Below are 17,312 nucleotides of genomic sequence, written 5' to 3' on the forward strand. Positions count from 1 at the left end.
TATATATATATATATATATATATATATATATATATATATATATATATATGTTAATTCCTGTTACTGCCAGAAAATTTCACTCAGGAGACAATTTTCAGACTGAGGGGTTAGTTATACTTCTCTTAGCACAGGGGTTAAATTATAGCCTCGATCAGATATAACTTCCAAAGACTACATAAAACTGTCCCTTCAATAGCTACAGGAAATTATAAATTATGCCCTTGTAATGTCGAGGGAATAAAGATTATTCATTCTGCCTGAAAACTATAAATGTATTATGCAGGTACAGCATGTTGGTTCACTTGCCGTACAGTACTGATGGTGCCCGAGTGCTGAAAGTGGCTTCCTGGACCCCCACATCAGGTCTACGCTATCTCACACCTCCCACCCTTTTCCCGGAGAAATACACCAAGTAATTTGTACAGATTACTGGCCATTTCGGAAATTGAGTATCATATGTACTCTGTTGAAATTACTGGAAAAATATATTATTAATGTATCCAAATTACTCAAGAGTATAGACTGGGCTAGAGACCCTATAGAAAGAGAGACTGAACAGCCGCCATTATGTGTCAACGTGTTTACGTTTGGGCCGCTCTCTAGCGTTCATATAGAGATCAGTGGTGCGGTGCTAGATACCACCAATCAGTTAACTATTGTTCATGTATTATTGACGGTTTTTGAAAATTTCAAATTCTGTGTTTGCACTAGGTGTTGTCTTTTTAATATATAAAGATGTAGCAATATGATATATTCCTCTATACATTACGTAGGATAATATCCAAGCATACAGGATGAGTGCGTGAGTTTGCAGACGACGTTAGATACATGAATATATACTGAGTGTTTACATATTTTGCCCAGCTAACAGCTCAACACTAATAGTGCTCCAGTACCTGGCCCTGAAGTGATAGCAGGAAATCCCATAGTAGATAATCACTCTATATAGGTTACTGTTTGTTGAAAATCCTTAACTTCGACTTCTAACTGGAATATGAGGCCATCAATTATAGTGTTTTACCTCGTGGCAAAACACAAGATCCAGTTTCTCATCTAATGTATTTTGGTTCCAATTTATTTATGAAAATATCCAGTTTCCTTAACACTATCTCCTTCAGTGTATATTACAGTATGGCAGATCTTTTTATTAAAGGGAAAACAACACGTAAAATGAATATACCTTACCTGGCAAAGTCGATGATTGTCGCTGGCAGACCAGCATGCTCATCCGACCTCATTTTCCCATATTTTCCTTCTTCCCGGATCTCTAGGGAATCGGAAGTGACGCATACGAAGTCCAGTTCTGTTTGTACATCCATATGCAGCACAACCAATCATATTTACAGGCACAAAAGTACCAGCAACACAGCACATCACGTCTTATTTAGCACCAACCAACAGTCAGATTTGTCAACATTACCATTCGGCATTTAAGACGTTTTTTTTACGAAAGCAATCAAATACAATAGATGTGTAGAGATTTATATTTAACATAAATCTTCATTTGTTCAAATAAGGACTGTACCTTATAATTAAAACTACATCTTGTTAGGCAATTAATCACATTCCCCAGTATGTGGCGAGATATACTCTATGACAAATCTGCTGACAGGTTTCTTGACGTTGGACCCATCATGGCGCCCATGAAATCCAACCAATCAGTGAGCAGCAGAAAATATTGGCTGTCCAGTCTCTCAATCTATAGGGTCTCTAGACTGGGCTATACTCATTTTATTCTAAACATGCTTATAACTGTCATCTCTTCATCTTGAATGGGTTTAACAAGAGATTAACACAAGAATATGGTGCTAGTCATGAGAAAGTGTTATGGAAATGAAGTAGAACCATAGCTTTGATTTTTTCTGCATCTGAGGAATGTGAAATATATTGTGAAAATCTAGCGCAGATCAGTGTAAAACAGGTATAATTTGTGGCTGACGGTATATATGTTATGGACAATGTAATTAAAGAAAGCATCGAGCCGAGAAATAATTACTTTAAATGAAATTATTAGTAATCCAGTAATAATGATCAAATTTTGTCATGGAGTACATATACTTGCTTTGAATAATGGGCAATAGCCTTTATTCCTACAGGATTATCATAGGCTGAATAAAAAGTCGTTTCCACCTAATGTTGCACTGCAACTTCTGCCCGTTCAGAATAGTACAATATTTTTTGCAGTTTCTATGGCGCGACGATAAACGTGACGGCGTTACCATATGAACCCTACTGGCAAGAGTCCACTGAGGGCAACACCACCAAGTACTCAGGCACTGACTACGACCAGCTGGTTGCAGTTGGTCAGACCCTCAATTTTACTTTCCGTGTCCTTCCATCACGCAGTTTTATCGAGGTGAGAATTATGTAATTGTCTGCATTCAAACTTTTGCTGTTACTATCTGCTGTTGTTGTAAAGTAATTAATTTGGATATTCCATCCAAATATAGTATCAGCATCGCTTTGCAATATTTAGTAGCCCACTCACTTTGTTATGTGATATGTTAGAGATTATTTAAAATGCGATCTCTTCAGAAACTGCATTATTTCCCTCAAAATCAATATTCAGAAAGTAGTCACTGCAAGGGTTTGGATTTGATCTAATTTTGGCTGCTACTGCCAGAAACCTAATTTCAAAGGTCATCTCTTTTAACCCGCCCCATCCCGACGTTTTCTGGGCAGTGGTACGCCCCAATCCCGACATTTTTGGACCTTTTTTTTTTTTTGGCTCAAACATCCGCTTTTGGCGAGAAACATCAAAAATGCATAGAGAAATCACTCACCTGAGGTTAAAAATACTCGATCTAGGTACGAGTACCTCTTTACCTGACTCGGTTTTCTAACAGGCTGGCACCAAAGAAAACGAGTTTTATGGGAGGGTAACTATTTTATCCACTCATAAACAGTATTTATTTATTTACTTGGTACGAATTTATATGTAGTACAAAAGTATATTGGTTTTCAAACAGTAATATAGGCATTATAAGCATTGTTTCACTCACTAACTCATCACCATTCGTGACCTTTTTTTCCCACATTATCTGATCATCATTTCTGACCGTTTCTTCCTCTAATGCTATGTAAACTTTGTCCTCCACATTGTCATCGATTGGGGAATCACTCTGGCCCTGAATGTCTATATTGGCCAGGTCACTGGTAACAGGTGAATTGCTGAGACAGTGGCGTGCAGGGGGGGGGAGAGGTTATGCTGTGTAAGGCATTGTCCCTGCTTGGCATCTTGTAGAGGAATAGAGGAAGGTGTCCCGTGTATACGTGCCAAAAATCACTCGCGAAATCACTCGCGAAAATTGAAAATTGTGCAAATTAGGGACCTTGCAATGTTGCCACGTTAATTCACGTCTCCGGGATATGAGCGCACATCATGTGAGGACGTGAATTCACGTCTCCGGGACACGGCGGGTTAAGGTGTTATTACAACTCTATTCAGCTCCAGCATATCAGTGTTCTACAGTATCATCCTAGATGAAATGTGTAATCATACTGAAACAGCATTTCAACTTCTCCACTGCCCTCAGTGATGATCGATTGATCAATGAAAAGTACAGTACAAACTGTCGCTGGCATCGGTCTCGTCAGTGTCACCTAGAACTGCATGATAAACCCCAGGGATATCCTATTTGGTGTCTTTTATGAACCCTCCATATGAACATAGATAATTTCAACCAGATTGCACCGCTGTTTGTGAGTGACGTCGTTTTTTCTTGCTTTCTTTCGACTCTGTTTTGATATATATCTCAATACAGTATTTACAGGATGATATTAAATTTATTATTTACAAGATTTTATTATATTTCTTTTCAAAAAGTTTGGTAACGAAAGCAGTAATTTATGTTTCATCCAGACTATTTATTCCCTAAGTGGTAAAACTAGAAAATAAAAATAAAATTGCCTTAGTTCGTCCATTCTCCCTGGACAGTTTGCTGGCTTTGTCCAAGAGAAAATTTTGACCGTAAGGAATTCTCTATCTCTCTCTCTCTCTCTCTCTCTCTCTCTCTCTCTCTCTCTCGTGTTCAAAACACAGTGGAGGTAAAGGAATAGCTTCCTGCCATCCCCCTGCTTCTTTGTGGCATTGTGCTTCTCGCACTTCACTGAAGCATTTCATATCCTGCCATATTTTACTGACATATAAAAGATCATTCTCTTCTGAAGTGAATGCCTCTGTCCCTCCCCAGTAACGGAAGCCATATAGCATCCGCCAAGCAGTGAACCCTAGTCCCCTTTCCTGTCCAGCTCTTTCTTGCAAGAGTTAGCAGGTGTTCTCAGTCCTCATGTATACAAATGACCAAATTAGGAACTGTCATCATTCTGTATTTCACACTGCCTATGACCTCTAAACTTTTAAACTATATGTCCAATATAGACATCTCGAAATAAACGTGACGATTTTTTTTTTTTTTTATAGTTCTTCCTAGGAAGTACAATACATTATTATACTTGGAGCCTTTGGCTCGTACTTTATTATGCACTAAAATGATCAGTTTCTTTCAAATTAGGAAGGGCATCCTGCTGGTAAGCTTTAAGGAATGCTACATCATAACTTTTAGTTCGAAACATTTCCCTGAAAGAGTTTATGGTAAAAATGACACACAAGAAAACAAAAAGAACTGGGGCTATCATTTCTTTATTTTAATGTTATATTTACTTGCAGGTGACAGACAAGGTGCAGATTCGTAAATCATTCATGGCAACAGTGGTATATACTGTTCTTCCACAACAACTAGAGAGGTGAGATTCTAAGCTAAGGTTAACCTTTGCACTGCAGTGTTCACTGTTTTTACTGATAATCCGATTTAACTGCAGAGAGTTTTATACAACAAAGAAAAGCTATATATGGTCAAAAGATAGATAGCCTATCTAACCTGAAATTGCCTAATGTCTTATTAATTATAGGCAAGGTAAGTGATGATGAAAATAATATTTGAATTTTGTTTTACTTGCTAAAGTGGAGTAACTAGAAAATGATCCTGTCAGTGCACAGATGTCAAGAGCATTCTTCTAATGACTGCCTACAAATGTGGAACTGAATTCTGCACATATTATCTTCTGCTTTTTCACAATAATGACATTTCTTTTGGTTCACTTATGTGACTAAGCAAAATTAGTAAGCCTAAGAAACTCCATCCCATAATGAAGGGGTTAGAAACTGGCCCGGTTAACTCATCTTTTAAAAAGAGTCTCATTTCAGTCAACGAAAAAAAAAAAAAGTCAGTACCAACATGTTATAGTCCGGCAGTATGCCCAAGAAGGGCTATAGATTCATCAACGAGAAAAAATATATTACCTGGGCCTAAGTCTTGGTTATTGTCGTCTTCTCAACATAAACAAAACTAGGAAGAATAGATGGATGGGAAGATGATGATGGAGTTGTAAATAATATACTGTTGCTTCTTGCAGTCTGACAATGTTCGATGGTAAAGGAAATGATCTGGAGGGTATGCGTTGAGCTATGGGAAGATGATGAAGCTGGAAATGTAAAAAATCTGTAATCCGGTAGTTTCCAGATGTGACTTCAGTTTCAGCTGTAATAATAACAATAATAATAATTAGAATAATAATAATATTAATATTATTAATAATATTATTAGCTGCGATGGTGAAGCTGGTATTGTTTTCAATCTGTCCGTCCTTCTGTCTGTCTGTCAGTGTTTCTGTTGGCACGATAACTTCGCAACCGCTCAAGATACCATTACAAAATTTTACAGGTCTGTAGTAGATAAAAAATCGATAATTCTCTACGAGTTCGACATTGGTGAAAGTAGGTCAAGATCTGTATGTCTGTTACCATGATAACTTAGCAACCGTTCAAGATATCATCACAATTTTACAGGTGTGTAGTAGGTGTGAAAATCTACGAATTAGAAATTGGTGAAAGTAAGGCCAAGGTCATATTCCAAGCCGCGCTAGATATGTACCGGTTTGCGGCTGGTATGATTCCCCCATTGGAAGGGCCTCTAAATTATCGTCCACCTTACGAGGCAGAGTAATAGAGTTTTTCCCTGCCTCAGTGCGTGTGTTTATGTGTGTGTGTGTGTGTGTGTGTGTGTGTGTGTGTGTGTGTGTGTGTGTGTGTGTGTGTGTATTCCCATTATACCTCATGAACGGCTTGAGCTATCAACATGAAACCTTCAGGGCCTCACGATATGGCCAAAATCTTGGCCGAGTTCAAAAATGGGCACTCAGGGTCATGGTCAAGGTCACCAAAATGGCTGCCAAAGCTCAACTGCTTTTTAATGCCTGCCTTTAGCACCATTATATCTCATGAACGGCTTGAGCTATCAACATGAATCCTTTACGGTGTCAAGATATGGCAAAAATCTTGGCCGAGTTTGGAAATGGGCACTAGAGGTCAAGGTTTAGGTCAGAAACATGACTGCCAAAAATCAAGTATTATTTATAGCCCGCCTATGGCACAATTATATCTCATAAACGGCTAGAGCTATCAACAGGAAACCTTCAGTATATCAAGATATGGGTATAATCTTGGACTTGGCCAATAGCATATTCTGGCAGGCGATTTGCATCCGGATTCTGAATGCTTTACTTTCATTCTTAATTATTATTTTTAATGTTACTATTGATAATATTATTATAATTATTATTATTATATTATTAATGTATTATTATTATTATTATTGTTGTTGTTGTTGTTCGAGAGGAAATTCTTTCCTACGGTTGGATGTAACAGATGGCTATAACATCTACAAACGTAGCCTCTTTATTTCTAACAATGTTTCCAGATGGGATTTCACTTTCGCCTATGAACAAGTTGGTGCTAATTTCGCCATGGCCACGCCGGTCATAACACCCAGTTGGCTGAGCTTCTACTACCCTTTGAGTGGCCAAGTGTGGATCGGTGCCTTGGCTTGTATGCTGACTGTCTGCTTCACACTTGTCAAGGTAAACATGAAAGTTGTCAGGCATGGACGATTCCAGTATTAGTAATAACAGGCAGCAGGAAACGGTTCCTTATGTTATTGTTATTATTATTATTATTATTATTATTATTGTTGTTGTTGTTGTTGTTGTTGTTGTTGGTGGTGGTGGTGGTGGAGTTGTTTAGCATCATAATTAATTCAGACGTGGGACAGACTCAATTAGCAGCCCAGGGCCGTCTTCCAGTGTTAGTCACACACGTAATTTTATTTTCCTAAGGCAGGTGCTTCTGTTTAGCTCCTTCAGGATTTTTACACAATTGTGCTTTACTCTAGCTAAGCACAATATGGTTCGTCATTTTAGCGAAGTCCCGTATGGTGCTAAATACGTCTATTGCTGTTGTTTTTTATTGTTTTATACTCACCGAGGACCATGTTGCATTTAACACTCTCGTGGTCGCGTTTTCTTGTTCTCCCTTTTGTATAACATGAGCCAACAGTATATGATTTTTATTTAGGTAATTGTGTCAATGGAGAGAGTTGCTACTTTGATACCATGAACACTTCCTTGGTCAGGTTAATTCTATTATCTTGTGGTATGTGGTGGCGACCATCATCCACTCACCTGATGTAGTGCTGCCTAATTCTTCCTTAGCCTTTATCATTCTTTTTTCTGTGCCTGCCCTCCTCTCTTCCTATTTCTCCCATCTTTCCTGTCACTTCTTATTGCTTTTTTTTTTTCCTTCACAGGTGGCTATACATTGAGTGACAAGCCAAATGGTTTCCTGTAAGCCAAGAAACCATTTACAAGGCTGGATGGTAACCATATAACCAAACCATACGTGCTCCCTACGTGTCAACAAGTGGGTTGGTGGAGGGTTAGTGCCCCTCCCCTTAAAACAAATAACTCAAAGTCAAATGGCCACCCCTTACGGGATTATGGCGTCTGGCAATAGATAAATAGATAGATTTTCCAGTTAACTCTAAACGATAGGTTCAAGTGAGTGTTTAACATGAGACTCACAGGTGACAATCAGAGTGAGCGATAAAGAAATATAATAGAAAAATATTAGTTTCATTTTACAGGTAAAAGTACAACGCCTCTTCTTGGATGATGTTAGATTCATGCAATAAGAAACTAAAATGTATATATTGCTGTTTTATACAACATATCCCTAAACACTTTGCTGGAATATATATTTATGGTACAGATGGGTAAAGAGTGGGTTTGGATTGTTACTTCTCACCCCCAGCCTCTACTACAGCCACCACTGTCTTGTAAGTGGTAGGCTGCATCACACTTGTTGATTTCTGGAAACCATAGCATGGAACTGTTAATTAATTCTGCTTTCATACAGTTTTAATTTGGTCTGCCTTTTTCGACGAAGAAAGAACTTCAGCCATTCCTAATCAAATGAATCTATAAAAATGCATAATACATCATACCTTCACTATAACCGATATCTGACTATTCCATGACATTTTCACTCTTTTAGAGCTTGCTATATGTAGCCGAAAAATAAGCTGAAAAAGATAAACAGTTACTTTACGAAACTGGACATATTACCAAGGAGCTCCGCAAAAAAATGGTGCAAATGACCTCATTAGAATTGTGTGTCTTCCAAACGGTAGCTGATGCTAGGAGGTGCACTTTCTTTCATGACTCGTATTATCAAACCATTCCACTGTCCGAAACATCACTGCTCGCCCCTGTGACACAATAAAGGAACCACTATGCACTCATATCATGATATATGTGTATCAATGTATATGTATGTTTTACAGATTACGAGGAGGAAAACGTGGCAAATGCAGCATGGAGTGCTGGGTACTGGGTCGGTGGTGCTGGAATCTGTGGGCACTCTTTTGGGCCAGGGACTGTACGGACGCCTCTCAACCAGCCAGTCCAACCACATCCTGGTTGGCTCTTGGTTGTTCTTCGGTGTGGTGGTGGGCACAGCATATCGAGCCAGCCTCATCGCTTCCCTCACCCTCCCAAGGGTACCACCCAGACCAGAGACAATTGAGGAGCTGGTCAAAGTAGTTGACAGGTGAGACATCGAAGAACAAATGTTTGGATGCCAAGGTGTTGGATGAAATTGAAACGTAAGCTAATGCTTGGCCCTTTGGTTATGCTCTATCACTGCATCAACGTTCTCAGTTCTATTTATCCCATCATTCACCAACACATCACACAGTGAGTTAGTTTTCACCCAGCAGCTGGTGTTTTATTAACCCCTAAACCGCGGGGTTGTTTTGGCGTGACTTGTGCGTCCCGCTAGGATATTCGCGCTCCGACAGACTTTCTAAAAATATTTGCCAAAAATCAGTTGTTAGTTCTAGAATATTATAATTAAATATGCATATGGCACATTCCTTCAGCTTTCTCCTGGGATGTTTGTTGAGCCTTCGTCGAGTACCATAGGACTTGTGGAGACCTCTGAATTTGGGTTACGAAGTCTGCACTTTACACTTCCCGACACCCCATAATATGATTACCACAGCCTGATATTATCACTAGAAACACTATTCTATGATTTTCAAATAGTTTAGAATCAATACTTCAAAAAAAAACATTGTGAAAGCAATGAAAATTACGAGCGCGTACGAGCCTCCCACTTGCGCTCGTTCCCCGCTGGTATTCTGTCATTTATTATTCATAAAAACACTCACACTTAATATTCCTATTACTATATAACACTTATATATATATATATATATATATATATATATATATATATATATATATATATATATATATATATATATATATATATATATATATATATTATATATATATATATATATATATATATATATATATATATATATATATATATATATATATATATATATATATATATATATATATATATATATATATATATATATATATATATATATATATATATATATATATATATATATATATATATATATATATATATATATATATATATATATATATATATATATATATATATATATATATATATATATATATATATATATATATATATATATATATATATATATATATATATATACAGTCTTTATCCATAAGTTTCCTTCAGTAATAGTAGTTTATTGTCACTAAGCATTCAATTTCTCTTTCAGTAAAATAAGTAGAGAGCCAAGGTTTCATTTTCACTGTCATAACTTCAAGTATTTGTACTCATAATCTTATATTACTCATTATTTACATTTCTGTTTACATTTTCTATTGTATTTTCAATATTTACACTTCTATTTTACTTACACTATGTTATGCACTGTCACAGTAATTTATAAAACTATATTACATTGTTCCATCATATTTACATCCATTGCTTTCACTTGCTATTTACATATTATTTACATATTCCACTTACTTTTCGAACTGCTTCAGGCTGTGGTAATAAAAAAAGCAGGTAACGCAGAGGGGAACCCGGCACTCAGCGCACTGCCAAGAGGTGCGTTTGTGCTCAGGTGTGCGTCGGGTGGTATGTGCACACACCCGACACCTGTGGATTGCAGCCTTCCTCTTGGTTGTGGCAGGCATTTGCACCAGTCTGTGCCGATCCATGTACGCCCTCTGCTCAAGTCTGTCGGGAAATCTTACAGCATGGTGCCTTGGAGTTGCTGCTGTCACCCTATCATATCTCTCAAGCAGCTGCTGAACACAAGTCCTGGCAAACAACCTCAGGGAGAAGGACTTGGGTGGCTTAACCTTCATCTTGTACAGGATGTGTACAGGAGGAAGGCGTTCAGCATCGTCATGTCAATGAGATGCAGAAAAACTTTCCTGTATCACCTAGTATTCTTCCTGAGGCAGTCGATCTCTCCAATCATCATGTCGGACTTGTCCACCAGCCGCATGTTGATATTATAGTTGGTGACAGCATCAGGTTTCCTCACAGGTTCGCTTGTCCTATGGTCGACCTTCCCACTGTCTTTCATTTCCCCCTTGTGTACGGTGGTGAGCATGTGCACGACCCTCTTGTCATGCCACCGTATTGCCAGACTTGTGTAGGTGCATGTCTTCTCGCTGCGAGTTTCGTGCCTCTGGGAATTTGGGGAAGTGGGCACGATTGCTCTTCAGATATTTAGCAAGTTTCGGTGTTGTATAATAGTTCTCAGTATACATGATTCCCACCAAAATACCTTTCAAGCAGCACTATCAATACACAGCCTAAGAAGCCAAGGGGGTGTGTTTTGTCCAGATCGACAGTGCTGACTGAACAGATGACTAAGTCAAGGATGTACCCCGTCTTACAGTCGCACAGTACAAAGAACTTGATTCCAAAGCGATGGCATTTGCTTGGAATGGACTGTACAAACCTAAGACATCCTCTGAAGAAAACCAAAAGTTCGTCTATGACAACCTTCTGAAAGGGGTGGAAGAATGACATAAACTTATCCTTCATTTTGCTCAGAATCTCCCGGATCTTCCAGTGTGGGTCGGTTTAAGAAGGTACATCGTTGTTGGCAAAGTGCAGGTTTCCCATGATGTTCCGGATGCGATCTCTGGCCATGTACTTATTGAAGGTGGGTGAGGGTAGTAAGGGGTCCATTGACCAGTATTCTTCCAACTCATGCTTCTTTGAGTGTGGCATGAGAAGCATGAGGGCGAAGAACACATACAGTTCCTGCACTCCCAGCACGGTCCACTGTTGCATCTTTGCTGCACCTGCACTAATTGCAGCACGTTGTGATTCGTACCTGTTAGTCTCATCACATATGTGCTGCATGACTTCGTCATCGAGGAAGGCCAAAAGGAAGTCCACACACTCATCATCCTCATCAAGAGTGAAGGCAGGCTGTATCCCTGAGGAACTCTCATCGAAATGGAGATGTTCAGGGACGAAATCGGAACCTTCCGTCCACACGAAGGCGTCCAGGATTCCCTGTCGTGGCAGTGTAGGGTGGGTGAGGGTTTAGGGTGGCTGTGAGGCAGATGAGCTGTTTCAAGGTCACTCTCACTGACCCTAGGTTGCCGTGTAGCACTAGCAGCCCTTACTCTAGTTGCTACTCTACTTTTACGAGTCAGGGATTTACCTCGTCTCCTACAGCCTGCCTTCACTGTAGGTGCTGGTGGAGACTCCGACGACGAAGACTCAGGAGAAAATTCTGCTGAAGATGAGGAAGAGGTTAGTGAAGTGGGGCTGGGGGAGCGGGCAGGTGATTCACTTCGGGACTCATGGCGGGGTGGGTCACGTGGGGCCATTGTTCCGGGGCTAACCCGCCGCCTTTTCACTCCCTTCCCAAATTCCTTCCTTTGCTGCACTAACGGCTCCTTTCCCTTGGAGCTAGGGATAACTTGGGACACTGAGGCACTCGTACTAGGAGTTTCCGTCACGATTTCCTCCCCAGGCTCATCACATGATGCACCGGAAAGATCAAAGTCACTATCCATCATTATCATTGACAATTCTGCCAGTGGACATTCCACTGCTGAGTCACTAAGTCCTTTAATGCTTCCCACAAGAATTTTTCTAGGGGTAGAGATCACAGGGCCCTTTGCAATGGGCGCAGAAGTGGTGGAAATGGCGGGGCGCAAGTGCGACATGGTTTCACCTCAGAGGACGATGAGGAACTGATTCCCGCGGCGTATATGGGAAGGCAAGGGTTGACAAATAGGGTAACAGCTGCTAATTTACATGCTATGAAGTGATTGGTAGGAAATCTCGACAATACATTAAAAAATAGGTAGTTCCAGGTGAATGTAAATATCACTTAGGCTCTTCTCTTCCTTTCACATATATATTTTTTTATTAAGAGAATAGAATATACGGCATATTTCAAGGGGATATTACCTGGGGAAATTAGCGAACGAGTGCACGTGAGGTGTTGTCAGGTGATAATTAACCAATTCCAGGTGTATGGCACTATCAGTTACCTTATTTTTTGGGGGTATATATTATTTTGTATAAGAATAGGGCATAGGGCTTATTTCAATGGATGAAATCAGTGGAAAATTCCGGGGAAGATTAGCTTAGCACAGCATGACTGGGCAGGTGATAGGAGAGTGTAATGGAGGGGAGGCAGGGAGGGGAGTCAAGAACGGGGAAAAATGGCTAAATTGTCAACAATGGATGGGAGTACAGATGAGATTAAGAGTGGTGACTGTTGTTGGACATTGGCTCTCAACTCTCCAACTCGAATTTTTCCCGCTCCTTCTGGCACCTTGCCAAAAATCTTTCTAACAACTTTACCTCATCATCCTTCCCTCCTCTTTTCTACTCTGATGGTTCTGTAGCTATTTCTTCTACTGATAAAGCAGATCTCTTCGCACAGACTTTCTCCTCCAATTCCACCTTAGACGATTCCGGTGCTGTTCCTTCATCACTTCTCCCCTCTGACTTCCTCATGGCTGACATTAAAATTTCTTCAGTTGATGTATTTTCTGCCATCACTGGCCTCAGTACTAACAAGGCATATGGGCTTGATGGGGTCCCTCCTGTTGTTCTCAAGAACTGTGCTTCTGTGCTTACACCCTGCCTAGGCAAACACTTTCGCCTTTGTCTGTCAACTTGTACTTTTCCTTCTTGCTGGAAGTTTGCTCTCATTCAGCCAGTCCCAAAGAAGGGTGACCACTCCCAACCCTCCAACTATCGTCCAATTGCTTTAACGTCCTGTATTTCAAAAGTTTTCGAGTCAATTCTTAATAGAAAAATTTTAAGGCATCTTTCCTATCACAACCTTCTTTCCGATCGTCAGTATGGGTTCCGTCAGGGACGCTCCACTGGCGATCTTCTCACCTACCTTTCAGACTCCTGGTCATCCTCCTTTTGGGACTTCGGCGAAAGCTTTGCCATTGCACTTGACATCTCAAAGGCTTTCGATCGAGTCTGGCATAAATATTTAATTTCCAAACTGCCCTCCCGCGGTTTCTATCCTTCTATCTGTGCCTTCATCGCTAGCTTCCTTTCTGGTCGTTCTATAGCCGCTGTTGTAGACGGCCATCGTTCTTCACCTAGATCTATCAACAGTGGTGTTCCTCAGGGCTCTGTCCTGTCACCAACTCTCTTCCTTTTATTCATCAATGATCTTCTAAGCTGTACATCTAACCCTATCCACTCATACGCTGATGACTCCACCCTTCACCTTTCCATTCGGTTCCCGCAACGACCAGCTCAACAGTTACTTCAAGAAACAAGGGATGAGGCTATGGCACACCTAATGTCTGACTTGGCTCGTATCTCTGACTGGGGTAAAAATAATATGGTTGTTTTTAATGCATCTAAGACTCAGTTCTTGCACCTATCAACCCGACAAAATCTTCCACAGGTATACCCATTAATGTTTAATAATATTCAGCTTAATCCTGCATCATCCTTGAACATGCTTGGGGTTTCATTTACTCGGGACTTATCTTGGAAAGATCATATTACATCTCTTGTAAAATCTGCTTCCAAAAGATTGGGTGTGCTAAGCCGACTCCGCTCTTTCTTTACCCCTGCACAATTGTTGTCTCTATACAGGGGTTTTATTCTTCCCTGTGTGGAGTACAACTCTCATGTGTGGGGAGGCTCCCCACACACAGCTCTTCTCAATAGGGTGGAGTCAAAGGCTTTTCGTCTCATTAACTCTCCTCCTCTTACTGACTCCCTTCAACCTCTGTCTCTTCGCCGCACTGTTGCATCTTTATCTCTTTTCTATCGCTACTTTAATGGTCACTGCTCCTCTGAACTGTCTGCTTGCATTCCTCCACCTCTACGACGTGCGCGTAGCACCCGTCTGGCAGCAAACTCTCATCCCTTTTCTGTCCAACTCTCTAATGCAAGAGTTAACCGTTACTCCCAGTCTTTCATTTATGCAACAGGTCAGCTCTGGAACTGTCTCCCTCTATCTGTATTTCCTGCTGCCTATGATCTCCAGTCTTTCAAACGCAGTGTGTCCAGGCATCTCAAAATGATCGGATCTTGAATTTGGCTCTCTATTGTATTTTGTTTTTCTCTTGGAGGGAACTGTTACTGCGGGCTCATGGCCTTTGGTTCCTTCTTCCTCGCATTAAAAAAAAAAAAAAAAAAAAGTACTGATAGATGATACAAGCCACCACTTGTAAGCCCAGAAGAATTCAAAATAACACAGAATCACAAAAGTGACGCCCCGCGGTATGATCCATTGTGCCCGAGCATCACGAAAGTGACGCCCCATGGTTAAGGGGTTAAAATCCTTCGATACGGTACTTTCAGCCCTGATTGTTCAAAAGCAGGGCAACACTGAATCAATAAATGGTGTTGTCAAGTATCACGTAATACATCATCCACATAACCATACTTGAAATATACCATCTCTCAATATTGATCTCGGGCTTCCCTTTTTTTCTTTCTTTTTCTTTACTTTTGTGCTCACCACTCTCGTAACGTTATTCACTTCCACATGCAGTGTCCTCCATAGATGCACAGTCTTTCACTTATGCTTCCTCCACTGTCTTAATACATAGACTAGATCCACACATCCTGTAGCACTTTGGAAATTATTCAGTTCATTGCTTATATATTCAGACAGTTCTGTAACTTTATTATTATTATTCCTATACTACAGTAGGATAAACGCAAGGAATGTACTGTAATAAACGGTATAGAGAAATACCAAATAAAAACACTATAGCCCTATAGGTCTTTCAGCTTAAATTGACCTTTTTTATTTTTCATTTGTAGCTTATTTCACGAAACTCAGTGACAGGAAGACAATACTATGTCTTGCTTTCTTTCCATAGCACTTGTTCATGACTAGCATCATATATTGGCTTCAATTAATTGTCACAAGTTAGCATTCGAGATGCAGTTATGGCAATTTTGGGCCTTTGTTAAAAAAAATACTAAATTTATCTTGAAGTTAAGTTTTGGTGTTGCGTTATTCTAGGGGTCAGTAGTAATACTAATTAAACAATTTTTATTTGTACATGTTACAGGGTGACAATAAGATCTTCTAATGGTTCATACAAGAAGTTCCTTTTAAACTCTGAATCAAGTGCCCTTAGAGAACTTGGGAGCATGATGGTCGAGGGAGATGTTATGGATGGATTCAATGCAGCTCTGAGGATGAAGTGAGTTTGTTTTACTTACTGTGATATATATATTTTTTTTAACAACAGAACAGAGAAAGGAAAAACAAATTACAAAAAAAAAATCCATACACCAAATTACTGGTGTACTCGATCCATAAAAATCTGTAACAGTTGTGCTTGAAAAGCTGTAGGTTGAAGTTTGGGGGGAAACAATTCTGGAGAAACGAGTTGCAAAGAGATGCAGTTCAGGGAATATAAGATTTCTGATAGGCGGAAGTTTTGCAATATGGCATTGTGACATTCCAGTAATGAGTGCTACCAGATGCCCATGTAGCACAGGGGAAGGTATGAATAGGTGGCACAATGGATGCAACTTCGTCTGAGCATTTGCCATAAAAGTATCTGTAAAATATATGGAAGGTAGGCAATACTCCTTCTTACATGTAGGGGAGGAAGTCTGTTTGTAATATCAAGGTTACTGGTAATTCTATCAGCTTTGTTCTGAATACTGTCTAGTTGTTTTAGTCCAACCTGTCCCCATCCATTCCACATGGGTGAGCAATATTCCAGCTGGGAGCGCACTTGACTCATATAAACTATAGCTAGCTGCTCATCAGTGAAGAAGCTACAAACACTGTACAATTATCCAAATTTCTCTGAGGCAGCTTTAGCAAATGATCTGACGTGAGAGGACCAGGTAACGGCAGTGTTAAGTGAAACACCGAGAATTTCAATACTTTTGGAGATAGGAGTATTAGTCGCACTGAAGATAATATAGGAATCTGGCAATATATGTCAATTAGTAAACTGTATATATTTGGCTTAACTAGCATTACATGAGACAAGGTTAGGCCTACTTTGTCCCAGTTCAGTCATCCGAGATAAGTTGTTAATTATTATCACTGTAGGGGTCTTAATTATCAACTAACAAAGCGAAACAACAACTCACCATTACAAACAGTATGTGGATGGCGTTTTGATCAGTACTCAGTATAAATATTTGAAGGCCTAAAATAAACATTCTGAGTACTTACCTGTAGTGTTGATGGTATTAATTGCAGAAAGATGGCTGATTGTTGGACAGGGTTTGAGGCACGTATGTTTACTATCTAGTGGCAGGTTGAGAACTGAACTCTCTGGTTGCAGGAAGAGAACTGAACCGTCTGGTTGCAAAGAGAGAACTGAACAGCTTCGAGCAGCTTCGTGCACGAAGTAAATTAAATGAAACTTATCATTACTGAATATATAACTATGTTGTTTTCTCCATGACCAGATTTATCTCCAGTGATAAATAATATCTTACCCAAATTATTTACTAAAAGAATTTATTTACAAAGAAATGTGCTGTCGTGGGCGGGAAATTCAAACCCGAAATCCACGACATACTCCCCCATCCAAACTATATACAATATTTACAACTGACT

The 17,312-nt window shown here is 39.7% G+C and overlaps 1 protein-coding gene across 1 annotated transcript; it reads left to right on the plus strand.

Moving 5' to 3' along the window:
• Nucleotides 1–290: 290 nt before the first annotated feature.
• On the plus strand, nt 291–15,931 carry LOC145395809 (glutamate receptor ionotropic, kainate 3-like). The gene is made up of 6 exons (XM_080269342.1): nt 291–412; nt 2,185–2,356; nt 4,670–4,746; nt 6,759–6,918; nt 8,679–8,944; nt 15,793–15,931. Exons 1-6 carry the CDS (start codon nt 291–293, stop codon nt 15,929–15,931), a joined length of 936 nt encoding a protein of 311 aa, XP_080125468.1.
• Nucleotides 15,932–17,312: the final 1,381 nt, after the last annotated feature.

The sequence above is a fragment of the Coenobita brevimanus genome, chromosome 33 (genome assembly GCF_032717465.1).
Source record: "Coenobita brevimanus isolate Jiangsu-jjx chromosome 33, ASM3271746v2, whole genome shotgun sequence".
In the NCBI taxonomy this organism is placed as follows: domain Eukaryota; kingdom Metazoa; phylum Arthropoda; class Malacostraca; order Decapoda; family Coenobitidae; genus Coenobita; species Coenobita brevimanus.